This window comes from Corvus brachyrhynchos, unplaced genomic scaffold, assembly GCF_000691975.1.
Source record: "Corvus brachyrhynchos isolate BGI_N302 unplaced genomic scaffold, ASM69197v1 scaffold32, whole genome shotgun sequence".
NCBI lineage: Eukaryota > Metazoa > Chordata > Aves > Passeriformes > Corvidae > Corvus > Corvus brachyrhynchos.
Window position 1 is genome coordinate 4,630,756 of NW_008237919.1, and position 19,445 is coordinate 4,650,200.

Genomic DNA, 19,445 nt, shown 5'->3' on the forward strand with positions numbered 1-19,445 from the left:
CTGGAATTTGGCACAAAACTTGGCCAGATGGTGGGTAGGAGTCAAACAGTCTGTAAACACTGAGGAAGAACAGTTTATGTGAAGTCTAAACAAGTTAATACAAAAGACACTCATTTTAGCATATAAAAAACCCGTAGCTCTTTTGTATTTGCAAGTATGGTTATGTTTTTAGAGTCTTCTATCAGTTTTATTCAAAATTAATGTCTCTATTAGAAATCCTTTCTTGTTATGTCTAATCACATGCTGATTTGCCTAATATTCAGCAACCTCCAAGTGGTTGCCTACTTGTGTAAATATTTATTCTGTTATTCTGGGTTTAAATTACATGAAAATCCTCAAATTTAAATATTATCTGATTTTCCACGGACCAAGAGATTACTTTTTTTGCTTTCAGTATCTGTTTATCTCCATGTGAAAAGATGTTTAAAGTGTAACTATTTTAGTCTGATTTGGAACAAACCAGCCCTTTGAAGATTCAAGAGTTGCCTCGACCTGCTCATTTGCTGAGTTGTAAGACATAGTTAAGAAGACACACTGCTCTCTTTCAGTGAGAGAACATGTCCTTGTCCAACAAGCTAGTGGAAGTATGCTAAGATCAGCTCATAAACATTGAAACCCAAAGACATACACCCCTTTCTGCAATAAATCTCCTGAAAGTGTATGTCCACTCTCAGTAGCAGGGTAGTTAGTAGTCTGCAGTGTATTTTGTATTGCCTCAGGAATTAAAAAATACGTAGTTCTTCTCCAGTACACTGGCATCTTTCAAAACATTTCCTGCAGGTGACTGTTAAGTCACACTTTTGATAAGTTTATATTTACACTCTGGTAGTAATCAATGCATAGGAATGCCTTGAAAAAGCTTTAATTGCCTCCTAATTGCATTAGTTTGTCCTTCGATAAAGATTGGAATGAGTCTGAGCATCAGTCAAAATAAGAGCTTAAAGAGTAAAGCTCCACTAAACTTACTCCTTGTAAAAGAGCAAATAAAATCACTCTGTGTCAGATTTTATTTAGTTGATTGCTTTTAGCTACCTAACAGACGTCACACAAGGAAATTTGTTCCATAAAACAGGAAAACAGACTGAAAGTGTTGATGAATCTGTTATTTAGGTGTGGAGGAAGGTAAAAATGGCTTTATCAGAAGAGTTTGTAATGCAAGAGAAGGGAACCTGAACTTTCTCCATCTGTGGGTCATCTGTTGAATATGCTGAACAAAAATTTTTTTTTATCATTGATATATACTTTTGAGGTTTCCTCTAAACAATGAAAATAGAAGGAAATCAGATTTTTTTTTCTTTTAGGATAAATTAATTCTGAAATTTAATCCTGATTTTAGAGCATTTTCTACAAAGCACTTCAAGTTGGCAAATATGGAACCAAATAAGGCCTTCAGAAAATGTGTAATTCTCTTAGAAGATTGACACTATTTAGTTCCCAACCACCTGTTTCACCTTCCAGATAGCCAGTGGTCCTGGACTCCTGATCTCAAGTTCTGATTATCTCCACAATATTTTAGACCTTTTATTGAAATGCTTAATTTCAAAACCAAAGTACCCTAACTTTCCTAGGCTACCTTGGTCCCTAAAAAATTTCTGTGGTCTTCAGAGGGAGAGAAAGAGGTGCTTCTCTTCATGTGGGTGTTGAATCTTGTGCTGTAATACTTCCTTTTTCAATAGATTATACGGATGGATACTCCACAGGATTCAGAAGAAGCTGAAGAACTCCTAATTCACTTAGACTTTTAAAACTAAATAGTTTAGATCTAAATATAATTTAATTTGCTTGTCCGTGTATAACCCCTGAAGGATATCCTTCTTCCTGAAGAATCTTTCTTGGTTTGTTGTGTTCCTTTTGCATTTGATCTGTCAGTACTGGTAGAAATTATTTTAGCAGAGGCATCTTCTTGTTTTGCATTCCTAAGCCTTAATTCTGGGCTTACAAATGCAAAGCAAGTGCAAATAATCTTTGTTACTCTTCCACAGGCAGCTTGGTCTTTATCCAGGACAGAGGGGACAGTAGGATTGCATTTGAAGTCTTCATTTGTAGGTATTAGGTGGTTCAGTGCGTAAATAATAACAAATACAGATTTTTTAACAAATTCAGCAAATCCAATGCAAAGGTTTATGTAGGATATAATTAAGAGGAATATGCACTTTCTGTATTTCTGTTCTATTCCTTTGTTATTGTATTATTGCATTAAGGGCAAGGAAAGGGATTTTCTCCTGCCAGTTTCCCTCTCCCTGGCAGTTCTGAGCTGAAGTCACTGGGTGGCAGGTTTGCTCAGGATTTCTTGGATGTAAAGGGTGAGCTGGTTTACATTTGACAGCAGCAGCCCGAACTGCTGGGCTTGAAACGTCCTGCTACCCAGCCCTACACAAACACAAAAGAAAAAGATATTCCACTGTGAATATTAAGATTACTGGATATATGAAGCATGTGCTCTGTGCTATAATTTCCTGTTGATGAAGGATCCTCATCTGTCCCTCAGATAATATCACTATTAATTTATGTGACTATGCAGATCAAGTTGCTGAAACTTGATAGAGCCACAGTATTTCAGTTCTCAAAATAATACTGTTATTATTGTCATATAGACATAATGAAATGCTAATTAAATTCATGTAAACACCTGCATAATTCTTCTTTCTTTAAATGCAAGCTTTGGTATCTCTGTCATTGCTGACGGCAAAGCTAATTTGCATTACATTAGTACTAAAATTAATTTCTCAAAAGGACATTTGTCAGTTCTGTTTTCATTTCCTGTGACAACAGTATGTAAAATGGAAAAAAAGAAAAAAAATAAAAGAATTGGTTAACTTCCAAAGAGTCAAATGGAATCTTCAGAATCTTACTATTAAATTGATTACTTTTAACTTTATGTGTGGTTGTTCCTCTGATTGTTTGATTGAGGAACTATACATCATCACATCTTTTCAAGTCCCAAAAAGATACAGCTCTTCAAGTAATTTGGAAAACTAATGTCTGTTCATTTGTTACTTATAGATCTGCTTTTTGTAATGTATTTTTAAAGATTGAAAAGATTACTTTTAAGATATTTATATAAAAAAATACATACAGTATCCAAATAATAATATTTCATTAATTTCATTACAAAAAAAAATATATTTTTTAATGTACTTTTGAGCCCTACTAGTCCATTTGTATGGATAGTCAGGAAAAGGAATTCCATAATTTAACTGGTTCAGGTCAAAACTTGAATATAGACTTAGGAAGAGTCTAAATTTAAGTTGTAGTTGTCTTAGTGACATAATGACACAAATACATTTTAAAATGCTTTCCATACCAGCAGTATTTCTGTTTGCTACATTATTTATTAGTTGTCTTAAGCGATATCAGTGAACCTGAAACCCTGATGTTTTTTTCACCATTTTATCTTTAATAAGTTGAATTGAATTGCTGTACAAGTGTTCAGGAACTTGACCTGCTTGCAAATAGCTTTCTTCTTTAAGTATTCAAAGAAAGAGTAAGTGATGATGGAAAGATACAGTAAGGCCAGGTGATGAATTTTGTCATAGAGACAACTGACTTGTTACCCCCTCATATGAAGGGGGCATTTTTCAAGCTGATGCTGGCACACCTCTGTGTCATGATTGCCACAGAGCAGGAATTAAGACCTGCTGAATCCACACTGACTCTGAGGTGTGGATTCTGACTTTGCAGTGTTCTCCCCAGTGTTCATAGGTACATGGCACAAAGGCAGACACAGTCAGCATAGAACTTGCAGGACCTATAGCTCAGGCTCGATTCAGCTTTGAAGTAGCTTCTGAATCCGAGGTGTCTGTGCATAACCAGCTCTGTATCCCTGCAGCTATCATGTGGTTAACCTGCAGTAGTGTAGACTTCTCTGAATACTCAAAAGCTTGCTTTTTCCTTATGCAAATATTATTCCTCTTACTTTATCTCTCTTTGAAGTACAGAAAGCTTCACAGTCTTCTAGGATGACACTCATAATATTCTGAACATACACAGCCAGACAGGTACTTTTCATTTAAGTACAACACACATGGAAGGGCCTGTTTTGTTGTTTAACTATTAAAGGTGGTTAGTCCAGATGCCAAAATTCACACTACAGATTTCTGAAAGAGGTGAGGTGAATTCTAGGTTGGAGACAGTGTTTGCCGAAACACTTTGTTTGTTTCTTCTCCAAAACTGATGGTTTTGTAAACAACAAAGAACAAGTTGAACTATAAAAATCAGATTAGAGGAGTAGAGATTTATGCCTGCCTGGTTTTTGTAAAGTATTTTGTAAAGTATTTTAAATTGCAGTTCATTGGCTGGGCATGGATAGACAAAGTTATTCTACTGCATGTTCCTGCTTCAGTAGATTGCTTTGGAGACACTTAATTTTATTGTGTAAATCTGTCTTTGAACCCAAACTATTCAATGATTCTATGATTCCACTGTTTTCTGCAGCAGAAAATATACAGGGATTTTAATTTTTATTTTTCTTCGCTGCTTTCCCTGGTAATCCTCCTTGCAGAGTGTGTAGTCTAGCTCCTGCTGTAGACCAGGAAATTAATGGAAAGTTCAAGAGAACTGAAGAATTGGGGTGAAGTGTTTAGAAAGAATTATAGAATCATAGAATAGTTTAGGACGGAAAAGACCTTTCAGAACATTGAGTCTAACTGTTAACCCAGCACTGTGAATTCCACCTCTAAACCATGTCTCTAAGTGCCACATCTACACATCTAAATACCTCCAGGGTTGGTGATTCAACCACTTCCCAGGATAGCCTGTTCCAATGCCCAACAACCCTTTCCAGGACAAATTTTCCCCTTGTTATTTGGGAGAAGAGACCAACCCCCACCTCACTACTTTAGGTAGTTGTAAAGAGTAATAAGGTCCCCGCTCAGCCTCTTCTCCGGGCTGAACACCCCCAGTTCCCTCAACTGCTCCTCATCATGCTTGTGCTCCAGACCCTTCACCAGCCTTTGTTGCCCTTCTCTGGGCTCACTCCAGCACCTCAATGTCATTCTTGCTGTGAGGGTCTCAAAACTGAACACAGTTCTTAAAGTGCCTCCTCACCAGTGCTGAGTACAGAATGACAATCACTGCCCTGGTCCTGCTGGCCACACTTTGCAGATACAAACCAGGATGCCATTGATCTTCTTGGCCACCTGGGCACACATTGGCTCATGTTCAGCTGCTGTCAACCAGCACCCCCAGGTCCTTTTCCACCAGGCTGCTTTCCAGCCACTCTTCCGCCAGCCTGTAGCACTGCCTGAGGTTGTTGTGACACAGGTGCAGGACCTGGAACTTGGCCTTGCTGACCCTCATAAAATTGGCCTTGGCCCATCGATCCAACCTGTCCAAATCCCTTTGCAGGGCCTTCTTACCCTCCAGCAGATCAACACTACTGCCCAACTTGGTGTCATCTGCAAACTCACTGAGGATGCACTTGATCCCCTCATTCAGATTGTCAATGAAAATATTAAACAGGACTGACCCCAGTTACTGAGCCCTGGGGAACCCCTGCTGGTGCCTAGCTGCCAGCTGCATGTAACTCCATTCACCACCACTCTCTGGCCATCCAGCCAGTTTTTCACCCAGCAAACAGTCCACCCATCCAAGCCATAGGAAACCAGTTTCTCCAAGATAATGTTGTGGGAAATGGTGTCAAAGGCTTTACTAAAGTCCAGTAGACAACATCCACAGCCTTTCCCTCACCCACTAAACAGGTCACCTTGTTGTTGAAATCAGGTTGGTCAAAATAGGAAAGCTCAGTTGCACACTGATTAAGAAGAAGAGGTTATTTATGGACTAGAACAAAGCCAGAGTTGTAGTGAGCTCATTTAGTACAGTTTTTGAATGTAGTAAGGTGGCAGGTGATGGCTGATGAAGCATGACCAACCAAATCAACTGCTTACTGGTTTTTTAATGAAAGAGCGTTCCAGGACTCTCTCAAGGTACCTGAGACAGTATTGAGACATACTTGAGTGTATTGAGACATACACTGCTTTCAGTGCCTTGATGTATTAGGGAAGTGCTTTAGACATGAGTGAGCTGAAAGTCACATATTTTGGCTAGGTTTGGAGTAATATTTAGAGGCAATGGCCTAATAGTAACCTAGTGAGCATGGAATGAGATGGATGGAGTCAGTGGTTAAGGGCAAGGAGGGGAAGGAAAGCAGAAGATACAGTGCTGAGGGTGAAGCCAACAAGCAGTTTTCTCTGACAGAAGCCTTTGAGGAAACTTACTCTACTTATGGCACAAAAATTGTAGTTAGTTTAGAAGATGAAGATCTGCCAACTTCTGTGCTAGAATTAAAAAATACTCTGCAAAAGCAGTTGACTATACCATTTATGTGCTTGTGAGACTTACCAGGCTACCAAAATTCATGTACCATCCCTAGTTAGGTAGCAGGAGCTGAGAAAGCCAGGTATGAACACTGCTCAGAGAAATGTAGTTTTCAGTGTATTGTGAAGTTTGTCATCAGCCATAAACTTGTGAGCCATGAGCATAAGTGAGCAAGTACCTAGGCTTTTTCTGCTGTTGTAAATGAAATAACAAGGCCCATTACCACAGGGATGCTGGTACAAAGCACAGTGTCCTCAGGAATTCTCAGTGGTATGCTGAATGGAGAAGAATAATATATTTGTTGGAAATACTTCCCAGTCCACATCTCAAGTGTAGAATTAACACTGTATATCCTTTACATATAAATATAGCTCACAGAAGGAAAAGATTCTTTAGTGGGAATGACTGTCATCATTATCCTGCTGAGTTTTTTATTTATCTGTAACTATGGCTTATAAAACAAAACAAGGTCTCAGGTGAATAGGATTAAGACAATAGAGTTGCACTGGTGGTGTCCCCGTGTTATCTCTGATGACAATATCAGGAAAACATCTATAATCACATTTACATTAAATTTCCTCAACAGCTGTTGGATTGTCTGTTCTGGTTGTAGCAACCACACACCCAATTATCTACTGGCAGGATCAAACCAATTCACATGAACTCATTTAGATTTAGGTACAGGTAGTAGAAAAAGATTTTAAAAATTATTTCTAGCTTTGGACAAACTGATCTCCTCACCAAGAATCCCATCTCTTCCAGATTACTTCTTATTGATTCTCTTACCATTTTACCTCTACTGTGTATTAAACAATGCTGAAGCTCAGATGTCTAATTTTAGAACCTGAATTTAAAAAAACCACTCTGTCTCTGCTTACTAGGTTCTTCTACTTCTGCCAAGTTAGCTTTTTTATTACAAAGGGCTTATAAGTCTTACATTAACAGAAGTTCCTTTATTGGCTCTGAGGGCCCAACAAAAGTGGATAGATAGCACTTTCAATCAAAATACTCGATTCCTGTAAATGATACTTAATTGCGCAGGACACATTCTGATGGCTTTCGGCAATTTAGTGCACTGGCAAAGTTGATGGTCAGAAAAAACAGTGACTATCAGAAATAGGTCATAGAATTCTATTTTTGACATCACTATTAAATCATAAATATAGGGCTTATAGGATGAAAGTATTTGCTTGAAACTTGGTAAGTACTGAGTGGTGAACCACAGATACCCTTGGAACATCCGTGAGTATTGCTATCACTGTTTCCAGTCTGTGATTCAGTCTTCTCTGAGTTAAGGAAGGCATTTTTAAACGTAGCCAAGCTGAGGTTTTTGAATGAAAACATACAGTACATTCATATCTAATTTGTGGACAGAATTCGCTGATGTCTGCACTCTTTATTTGCTTGGTAAGCTCTTCTTTTACCACCAAGAACTTTGGCTTCTTCTGAGGTATGGAAAGCCTCATTACCAACTGCATAAAACCTTGCTCCAGGAGAGCTTCTGAAGCAACAAGGTACAACACCATATCTATAGGTTGATGATTTTTAAAATTATGTTACTTTTTTCCATCTGTTTTTCATAATTTAGGTTATAAAACCAAGTTCCCATAAGGGAAATTATTGTTTGGGCAAGTATATGGGCACATCATTAATAAATACAATAAAGTATTTTAATTAAAGTGCTAACATAGAAATTAATGAGTACTAGTCCTATTAAGAATTTGTGATCATTTGTTATTAAATTAATAATATTATTATGATAATTCTGTTCTGTTTCTAAACCTTATTGCTTTGCCCAGCATTTGCTTATGTTTATTTGCAGATAAAAATGCAAGCAATGATCAGAGAGTCACAGGCACTGTGGTTCTTTCTAGGATGACATTTAGTGTTAATGAACAAAGGATTTATACACAGCAGTCAAATAGGGATCTGTTTGTCCTTTCTAATAAAACCAAAACCAATAAGAGCAGAATTAAAAAAAAAAAAAAACAAACCACACACACTGTAGGGCTCACATGTGATTGGCCAGGCAGCCAGACAGTGTTCACTTATGCAGTAATTCCAGCAGATTTTCAAAGGATGCTGTCTGTGACAGGTCTCATTGGAGTTCTCATGAATAAACTGGGGAGGCATGAGCACAGGAATGACACTACCCCAGACTCACCTCATCTCTGTAGGCTTCATGCACTTTGACAAATTAAATTAAAAGCCATGTCATATTAGCCTTGAGTGAAAAGTGTGAATATATTTATACACATGGACATAGTTTAATACTAACTAAGAGAGAAATGATCTAGTATATATCAAGAATATTGGATTGTTCACTGATCCAGCTGATGTTTGATCCTTGCTAACAGCACTTGTGTCACTCAAAATGAGAGAAGGTACAGTGTAACCTGCCATTCTTGCTGACCCTGTAAGGCAGTGAGCTGAAGTATTGCTAGCCAGAATCAAGCACTTTCTTTCATGTGTGCTTGATTCTTCTTTTATCCAATTATTTATTTACCACAGTAATTTCTTAAATATGTGTATTCTTATGTCAGACCAAAAAAATTTGGTCTTAAACAGATTTCAGTTTGTGCTGAAATTTTATGCCAGCAGAAGTTGAAGCTGGCAACCAAAATCCTCACTGGAGTCTGGAAAGTAAAAGGGTAGTGTTATCTGGGTATTTTTCTCTCCCCTAAATATAGACTATAAACTCTCATTCTAGTTTCAGAGCACTTGGAAAAGATTTAACCTTACTTTTTTCCCCATCCTTTTCAATCAGGAACCAGAAACTGGATGGCATAGCTTTATTTCATTTCTTCTGAATGTCTAAATGCAGACACAGCCCATAATATTCGAGATTGTGTTGAAGGTCTTTTTTGTTCCCCAGAATCTGCAATAATGGTAGCACTACACTTCTTACACCTAAATATTTTTGCAGTTTCTTTTTGTACATACCATTTTGCAACTTTTGTTCCTGCATGTAAAGGTCTATGGATTGCAGTAAGTTATCCCAATGTTTGATTTTGGGGTTTTTTTCAGTTATATTTTTGAAAAATTTTCAGTGAATTAGGAAATCTGAATGTTGCCCTTATTGATATAGTGTGGTATAAATCCATCTGTTAATTTTTTGTAGCACTTTTACTCCCATGGAAGTTCAGATGTATTTTGGAAAGAACATTTTTTTTTTTTTTGTGAAATCCCTTTAAGACTAGCATATGTATAACTCATTGATTTAGCCTAGTAATCTTTTTCTGTAATAAAATGCAGGATGGATAAACAAAATATTTCAAGTGTGTTATTTTCTAACACTTAAGTCTTCACATAAAATGTGTTTTTCATTAAGAATAGCTGTGGTGCACATAGTGGTCTCTGTTCTACTCGTTGTTTTACGGGTGCACATCTGGTTACTCAGAAGTGTCATAGGACAAAAACACTGTATTCTGTTTGCCTCTCTGTACAGCCAGAGGTAGCCAGTGGACCACACAGCCATCTGAAAACATGGTTGTGTACTTCCCAATAGTCTGCCATTGGTGAAGAGTGTTAAGGGCGGATTAGGGTCTGGGATGATGAGTATATGAGCCTTGTTCCTTGTTGCTAAACTTCTTCCCTGGGGGTCCTGCTGTTTGCCAATGAGCAGTTAGAGCTGAGCCGGGGGACAAGCATGTCCAGCCTGACAGGGGCCTCAGCAGCAAGGGTGGGCAGAGGAGTACAGGGCAGGTCTTGGTGCATCTTTGTTTAGGCTGTGCTTGTAGCCTCTTTGAGATAAAAACTCAGGTACTGCTTTAGGATTAAAAAGGAAGAGCCAAACAGCATCTGCTCTGTTAGTAGGACTCCATGACATGCTATCATGCCAATGTGCTTAAAAAAAGCAAGTAATGTTGCAGAAAAATCATCTGACTGTGGTTTATGAACAAAATCTTGACTCAATTTAATGTTCAGATACGGGCTTCAAAAAGTAAGAGGGAGATGTCAACTTGTTAATAATCATTTACTAAGGTGTCTGGTTTTTTCATGCCCAGTAAAGAACTGCAGATCCTCAGGAAACAAGGGACATTTTCAACAGCTATCCTATAAATCAGATGTATGTTTGAGGGTGATCCCTTCTCAAAGTAAGCACTTTTTAGAAATAGCAACCACTGTAAATCATTTGGGAGAGATGTGTAGACAGGTATCATGTACCTGCACAGGGGTGTTCGCCACTTTCACCAAGTGTTGTTTTTGTGACAGATTAAATCCAATGGGGAGCTGCTGATTAAAAATGTTCAGCTGCGGCACGCGGGGAGGTACATGTGCACTGCTCAGACAATTGTGGACAACTCCTCAGCTTCAGCTGACCTTGTGGTAAGAGGTAAGGTTCTCCAGGTAATACGGAAACGGGGCTGGTTTTCACCCAGACAAGACACCAAGACAGGAGTGTTTCTGATTGTTTAGGGTATGTGATTTCTCATGAACAGATGGCAGAAATTAAAATGAGAAGTGCATAAACATGCAGTCATAAAAGTCTACTCAGGGTACTGATTCTGTTGCAGACATTTAGATGTCTAACTGACCATATGTTTTCCTGAAAAGCAATAAGGATTTTTTGATTATGGGTATTTTCTGTATGTTAAAGCAATTTTTACATAGTTTAATTTGGTGTCCATTATTAAAAATAGATTTCAAGGATCATTTCAATGTATCCACTGGATACATTTCTAAGTCACTTCTCATTTTTCATAAAGCTGCATGGATTAAATTATTGTGTATAATATTGGGCTACATTAAAAGGATTTTGAGTTTTCAAATTACAGAAACCAAGACATCTGGGGTTAAGTTTATCACTCAGTTTTTATCTGATTCATGTCTGTTAAATGTTACTGCAGTCTCAAAATGCTGTTCTTGCTCATAACAGTATGTATCCTACAAATCTGTTACAATGTGAAGTTTTGATAGCATGAGTTAATGTACTTTGGGCATTTTGCTCTCTTTTATGCCTGTGGGCATAACACATTCTGAAGTGCTGATGATTTGTTTTGCTGACAATTCAAAGCAGATATAACTTGTACTTTGAGTTGCCTTGCTGTTGTGTTTTGCCCAACATTCGAGTTACACCATAGAGCTGTGAAGCAGCTGAAGTATAGCTAGTGTTGTGGTTCTGAACTTCTGGCATCTGAGGTTGTTGTGCAGTTGAGTATTTCTGCATTTAATTTTTTCTGGGTATTAACAGCCCATGAAATGTCATCAGTTTTGGATAAAATGTCAAAGCAAATATGGTAAGTGATGAAACTACAGAATACATCTGCAAAGTAAAAGAGTAGGATCTGTTCATATGCCTCAGTATTATGTAAGCAATTCCTTTTAAAAATTAAAAGAGAGACAAGGTGCTTTATCAAGCTTCTGATTCCCCTTTCCAACCCAGTCATTGCTCAGAGATTGTGTTGTAGAAGAAATTAGCATTCATTTTATTCTCAAAATTTGGATTTTAATACAATGAACACAGTTCTGCTTACGGCTGCTTTTTTTGTCAGTGTAAGACTCAGCATCTTACCAGACCAAGAGTAAATATCTTACGAAAAATGACAAAGGTGGGATTGTAGTTTCACTGCATTGGTAAGGAGGAGGCAAGAGCAGAGCATGAAAACAAAGAGATGTGCTCCAGAGCATCTCATCAGTGGAGTGGTAAAGGATAGCTACTGTCACTGCAGGCACATGAAGATGGTTTGTCTGTCCACAAAACAATATAACAGTTCATATGGATTGTTCTATGTGATCTTGTTTAAATTGCTAGCGATGTTAGTACACTGAAGACTCTGCAGCCCCTGCATGCACCTACAGACCTTACTGGCCCTGTGTTGCCCTCCCTGGGGCTGTGTTACAGATGTGCCTCCTTCCAGCTCTGTCTCTGGCCCTGCCTCCTGGATGTGCTTCAAGCCTGTGCTGTGGGTAGCTGCCTCCTGGATGGACTGCTTGGATATATGCAGCAGTTTGTCACCTGGATGCACCCAGTTCACTGCCCATGGGGGCATACCTGGGACTGCCATATCAGCACCTGGCTCTGCCCCACTATATTTGGACCCAGTGGAACCATGGCCCATTGCTGAAAGAGCTACCAACCTTGGGGTTAGTTGTAGGTCCTGTATCAGCTTTCCTATGGAGCCTTTTCCTTTTCCTTTGGCCCTTGGTTTTCCTGAGACATGCCGTTTTCAGAAGCTGATGGTGAGGTGAGAAGCTGTAAGAGGTATCATTTGAAGAAAGAAGGAAAGTTATTGGGACTGATAAACCTTTCCATACCTTCCAGCCAGAGGGCTTCTGAAGTGAACAGTCTTGCAGGAGAATGGGTCTCTCATCAGACCTTACCTACCTGTGTCCTTAGAGCTGCGATAGCAAATATGCGTGTTACCAGGGTGGAGAGTTGACCAACAGCCCTCATCTTAAAAATCAGCTCTTAACAACAACTTCTACTTTGTGCATGCTCTGTGAAGAGTAAGAAGCTGTTTCCACGTGCAGTGAGGTATTTAGTCCTTACCTTGAAAGGAGGTCCAAGGGATGAAATTGCTTGCTTGTTAGAAAGATATATTCATTGAAGCCAAGAAACAACAACACACAGTAGTATAAGCTTTTGATTCAGTTAATTTCATTTGAGTCCTTTTGCTCAGCGGTATGGAGAAAATAAAGAGCTCAAGAGATGAAGATACATTTGGCACACTCTGTATTTAAATCTGACATAGAAATCTAATTCCATTCTTTTTTGTTGTTTTTGTTGTGATTTTTTGTGGTTTCTCTGTAAATAGTGCAGGAAATATGTTATGGTATTCTTGGGGTTTTTTTAATATTCTCTGGGCCTTGTTCAATCAGATTGTTGGATAATTATCTGAATCATGTTGGCATATTACTATCTCTGAATGTTGAAGCAGAAAATGTCTCAATAGTTCTAATGCATTGTATCTGTTTTTACACAACAGTTAATACATATCAGATAACTTTGTATCATATAAAACAGAAGCATAATAACAAAACCAGAACTTTGTAGGAACTTTGAGTCTGATGAGGGCTTTACCACATTGAGCTAATATGAAGGCCAAGAAAAATGGGAAGAGATCTATAGAATTCTCTTTTAAGATACTATTTTTCTCCAAAATAAGTTACAAGGTTTTCCATATAACTTGCACTCAGGGCCTATACAGCACAAGCAGAAGTGTAGGTTAAAGGTGGGCCCCCAATAAGGTCATTATTAGGTGGAATTTGAGAAGGAAAATTTTGTGGTTTTTTTCTGAGTTCAGTTTTGCTTTGTAAAATGAGCAGCGACAGTTTCAAAGTAGCATCTTTTCATTTAAGAATATCTCAATATTGATTAGGCAAGAATCATGGAAGTTTTATTTGGTTGTTATTAAATGCAAGAGCAGCTGTCCATTGAATCACTCTGTAGAGTATTAAAAGTTGATGAACTTTAATTTTCAGCATATTTAATTTGTTAATTGAACCCTCTTTTTTTTTTTCCCCAGGTCCTCCAGGCCCTCCTGGAGGTATAAGAGTAGAAGAAATTAGAGACACTGCTGTAGCACTTACCTGGAGTCGTGGAACAGACAATCATAGTCCTATTTCTAAATACACTATCCAGTCAAAAACCTTTCTGTCTGAAGAGTGGAAAGATGCCAAAACAGGTAAGAGTAATGCCAGAAGTAATAAAGACAATAAGTTTTAAAGTATGATTGTTAGAAAGTTTGACTAATCAGAAAATAATCACAATAAAAGGAAACCAGGGATGCTATTAATGTCTGCTGCAGGTGTCAGTGTGTTTTCAACAGTTTTGTCACCAGCATTTGGAGGGCCTGAACTGAATATCAAGAAATACAGAAAAGAGCAGGCCAGAGTTGCTACCTGGTTTTTTTGCCTCTTTCCTTGTTATGTAAAACATTCAACATCAACTACTGGAATCATAAAAATTTATTTGCAGGTTAATTTAGATAACAAGTGGGTGTCTTCATTTCTGTATTTGTTATGGAGAAAGCTGATTAAAGTTGTCTGCTTTTTCCTGGAAGCAGACTAAGTTCCAGTTGCATTAAAACTGGCACCCCTAGAGAAAACATAGCTAAGATTATCCTTCTAACCACTGGATGTCATCATTGTGCCACAAAATTGCAGTTTAAGAGGCACCTACCTGAGTACAGGACATGCTAATATAATTTTTTTTTCAGTATTTAACATAAAAGCATAAATTCTAAAATATTTTTAAGCTACCAGTATCTCTGAAAGCTTTATGAAGGCTAGATTGTCACAAGCTATACAGAATTTTCCTATTGATATGTTTCATTATCCCACCCTTATGAATTACAACTTAAGTGTTTTCCTGTGGAATTAAGATATCCCATACTCAGCATTTCTAAATTCTAAGAACATTAATGGTTTCAGTGATTGTCTTCTATTTAAGTTGTCACTTGAAACTACAGATGTATAAGAAATAGACTGACATATTGAGCTGAAAATCTGTTACATTTTTTAGAGTAAAAAGTTAGAAATACCAGGCCATCTGCCTTAAATGATATTTTTCTTTCAGACTATGTAGTATATGTAGTTCTATTGGATATAATTGTCTTCATCAGTCAGCACTGATATTTTTTATGTCAAAGTAGCTTGGAAGATAAACCCAGAAGGTTCCCCAGCCCCTTCTTACCTCTTATATCCTGTTTAATGGCTTCTGTAGAATAGATTTCTTTGAACTTAAAAAAAAAAAATTAATGTAGAAATTAGAACTGTTCAAATAACTCATTATTTGCTTCAGTAACAATAGCTGCAGGAGGGAGGATCCTGTTAGTCTCTGCTTTTTTCAGGATAAATTATATTTTATTCCCTATTCATCCTTTAGTTTTCCATTTAAAAAAGTAAGGAAATGTGAAGACTTTCAGGCGGCAACTGATACTGTTTTGTGCTGTGTTTTACTGGAACTGGAAATGGAGGTGTAAGAGTTAACATAAGTGTTGGTTTCAGATTTTCACTGATTCAGAGCAGAGACTTGAAACCACCCCTCTCACTTCTCAGGAAGATTCCCTACTTGCAGTGTTGTAGGCATGATGGGATGAACTTCTCTGCATCTCTGAAGTTCTCTGCTTCTCAGAATTATTGAGATAGTCTTTGAGACATGCAGTCAGACTTTGAATCTTACCCTAAAGAATGCTGAGTGGGATTCACATCTTGGGTGGGACAGGGAGGAATCTAGATTGTTGAATTTCTTTTTAAAGACACTGGCACAAAAGATATACATTATTAATTTCTGAGAAGTTGAAAGTAACTATTCTGGTGTTTTCAAAATCGTTACTTTTTCATTTGAGCCACACTGAGGAATTTTGATAAATAAATGATTCCCTCAAAAGAGGTAAAATCACCATAGTAACCATCACTGGCGCCACTGCAATCTTTTACTTAATTGCTGAGCTGCTCCCATTTTGACTCAGTGTTAACTTTTGTATTAATGACGCATGATGAACAGTCCAAATTGATCTGTCATCAAATGTTTAGGCTATCAGTTAATGCTGCTAATTTTCAATGTGTGAAAAAAGAAAATATATTTTGGCATTGCATTTTGGAAATATTGTTATTATTATTACTACTAGCATTATTCCCCCAACCAAATCATTCATCTCGGGTTTCATAATACTGAGTGTGTTTTGTGAAAGAAGTGTATTCTACTAATCTACAGTATGGAAATGGGTTATGTAATAAGTTGTTTACATTTATGTTGGTCTTTCCAATTAAGGGGGTCAGATTCTCATCGTGCCAAGTATTCACAATCGTTCTTGGAATCTGTGGGACAGCAAAATTAAATTAAGAGATCAGATGTAGCCCAGGAGGACATTGAAGGAATGTCAAGTTTATATCACAGCTTGGATGACATGGGAGGTTTGCAGTAGCTCTACTGACTAGACAGAAAAATAATTTGAGTAAGGATGAGGGAGGGTGGTGGGCAGGTAGAAAGAAAACTGGAAAGTGTGTTTCTTTCTCCTTCAGGACCTCACTTTGGAATGAAAAATTTAATGATCATTAGGAAGGGCGCAGTTGTGTCATTATCTAGTGCTTACACTGGTTGTTAGAACTGGTTGTTGCCTGTTTTTTTTGCAGGCATTGCATTTATATTTTAATTCCAAATCATCTGCCTTTCCAGTGCAGAATATCTCAGTTCTCATCTTCCTCTGAAAACAATACTTTTACTTTGACAAACAACTCTTGTTTGTATATAAATGAAAATCCTCTGTCTTTCCATAGCTGCAGACAGCTACAGAAACAACCCCTATTGTCTGTGAATTGCAGTCAGTCATGACTTACTCATTTTATTTATGATGAAAATGCTCATCCTTATGACAATAACAAGTCTTTTCACAGGAATTACAAGAACACTTACCTTTCTTGATCAGAACCAGATAGCAAGTTGTAACACGTTCACTAATTAGGAGCACCAAATTAGGACCACATTTTATAAACCACTCTTAATCAATTGATTGAACCCTACATGTCTAGCCATTGCCTATCTGTATAATGAATTTTTATTTTACTGTTTCTGCATTGCAGATTTCTCACTGCATTTGTCTGTAGATAAAATGAAATTCTACAGCTACCATATGTAATTAGTAAGGAAATCTTGTAACTACATGTACTAGTTCACACCCAGTTAAGACTTAAAAGTGTATGAGGGTTTATCCAGGATAGTGTCATAGCTTCCACATTCCCAGTCACTGCTGTGAGTACTCCTTGTAAAATGTGGTATTCCTAATGTACAACATGAGGTTTCCTGTAGTTGTCTATGTGTGGTTGAAGAATAGTGCAAGTTCTGTTGCAACCAACCACACTGTTGCGGACCTAAGTGTGAAAATTCTGTTTTCTGAAGCATTTAATCTTTTTTGTAGACCCATCAGATATTGAAGGAAATATGGAATCTGCTACAGTGATCGATTTAATTCCATGGATGGACTATGAATTCCGGATAATAGCAACAAACACTCTGGGGACAGGAGAACCTAGTATGCCATCACAGAGGATTAGAACTGAAGGCGCTCGTACGTAAACAGAAATGTCAAGTTTTTGTCATGTGTTTCTTAATTTTTACATTTTTATTCACCAATTTGGTAATTTTAGGTTTTATTTTTAAAAAAGCATCTTATAAATTCTTATCTTATCTTTAAAAAAGCATCCAAGTGCAGAGAATATATTTTCAGCCACCCCCTACTACAGATTGTGGTACGCAAGTACCAAACTATCAAGATGTGATAGCATCAAAGCAGACAGAAAAGAAATGGTTGTGATATGGCAAATTTGTCTGCTTTGTTGAAACAGAATCATACTGTATCTTTCAGAGATCCCCCACTGTATCTGTCAGTCAGGTTGTGTGTGTATGAGCGCATGCACGTTTGGGACCGTGGTTCAGGACTTATGAAAAAACATGCATGTATTTAAGAAGGAAAATGTCCATTTGCCATTTGTTTGCATTCTAACTAAAGAATACATGACAAGATGTGTGTTCTACTGGATAATACTAATTTTCTGTGATTGAAGGTTTGGTCTGGTGTCTTCTTACTTCAAGTCACATATGGGACATTATCCAACACAACATACTCTCTTATCAGTCTGGTTATTCAGAGTTAATAGCTCAGAGCATATTTAAGGATATTCTTTAGGCTCAGGCACATCCTTTTTAAAATGAATTCTCCAAAATGAGGAATTAGATGTTACTATTCCAGATAATACATTCTGGTTTGACTGTACAGAGGAGATAATATCAGTGTTCTAGGGGGTAATGTATCACTGCACAAAGTGTGTATCCAGCAAGGCCTGTGTACCCCACAGTAGCACCCACTTGCAATCTAGATTTTTTTACAATTGTTTCCCATAGCTTGAGATTTGAAACTAAAAATGAAAAACCAGAGGTAAAAATTAACTTTTGCAATTACACCTGCTAGGTCATAACTTTGATTAGATAGTATTTTCAAAATAAAATGTATTTGCATTGTAAATTTCAAAACATTCATTAAAGAAAAATTTGGTCCATTAAAACTTTGTTGCTTGGGGAGAAAGAAAAGAAATTGGTTAAATTATTTTGGATAGGGAAGGAAAAGCCACAGAACTTTAATACTAAAGTAAAAGATAACCACTGCCTAGAAAATTGACTACTAGCATCATATGTTTATGACTCAAGAGCTGCATTTGAAGGCCAAGAATCTACAGAAAAAATCTACACATGCTTCTTTGAATGCCTGGTGCACAATAGACATTTTTAAAATGTTAAAAAAGACACAGATAAAGAGAGAAATAATGCTAACAGGTGGAATAGGGGTAGCGTCCTGCAGTTTGCAGTGTGCCACATTCATGGCATTTCTTGTAGCCTTCCCAGAAATGGCATGCTTTCCAGTTTTGTAGCAGAATGTACCTCTTTTGCAAGAAGTAGTCTATTAGTCTGTTGTCTGATTCCCCAGGCACAGCACCATGCTCTGGCAGACTGTGAGACAATTTTTGGCAAACCATGCAAAATGTTAATGGAGTCTTCTGAGGCATCAGTCACCACTTCATGCCATGCCAAAATAGGGTATAAATAATTTACAGTTTACAGATTAACTTCTGCACCCAAGTGTGTTTTCTGCCAGGAGCTGGAATTTGTTATAAACAACAGTAGAATTTGGGTTGCACTGTCAGTGTCAAGGGTGCTACAGAAGCAGTATGCACAACTGCGTGTGCATTTTCATGTAATTCTAAAAAGGTGAATAACAAACAACAAGCCACGTCCACATATTGTAGTTATTATTGCTAACATTTTTTCTGTGTTAAACAGCAACAAACAGGGCTGTGTCTTTGTTGTACTATGTGGGTGACAAAGAATGTCTGTTACACTTAAAAGTTGTCAGTGTCTTTTTCAATTTTGAAGTCTCTCTTCTGGTAGATAACTAAATTCAATAACTTATTAGCATGCTAAGACTGTGTGCAATGTTTTTTATTTTTAATGAAACAGCTTGCTTCATCAGTAACATTTCACAGTGATTTCTTGAAATTCAATGGATCAAGGTCTGATTTTATGTATTTTAGCTTCTGGGTGCATAAGAGGAATTGTCTAAGTATAGTTGTCTAAATTAGTTACCTGGTCTTAACAGACAGAGAAGCCTGGGTTTAATGGGTGGGAGAAT

General features: G+C 37.4%; 1 protein-coding gene across 1 annotated transcript in view; it reads left to right on the top strand.

Annotated features, from left to right (window-relative positions):
- The window catches only part of CNTN1 (contactin 1), a 163,918-nt gene that overhangs the window by 114,094 nt on the left and 30,379 nt on the right, over positions 1-19,445 (top strand). The window contains exons 14-16 of the mRNA XM_017733132.1: positions 10,534-10,654; positions 13,788-13,946; positions 17,181-17,330. Coding sequence (XP_017588621.1) covers positions 10,534-10,654; positions 13,788-13,946; positions 17,181-17,330 — 430 coding nt within the window. The remainder of the gene's footprint in view (positions 1-10,533; positions 10,655-13,787; positions 13,947-17,180; positions 17,331-19,445) is intronic.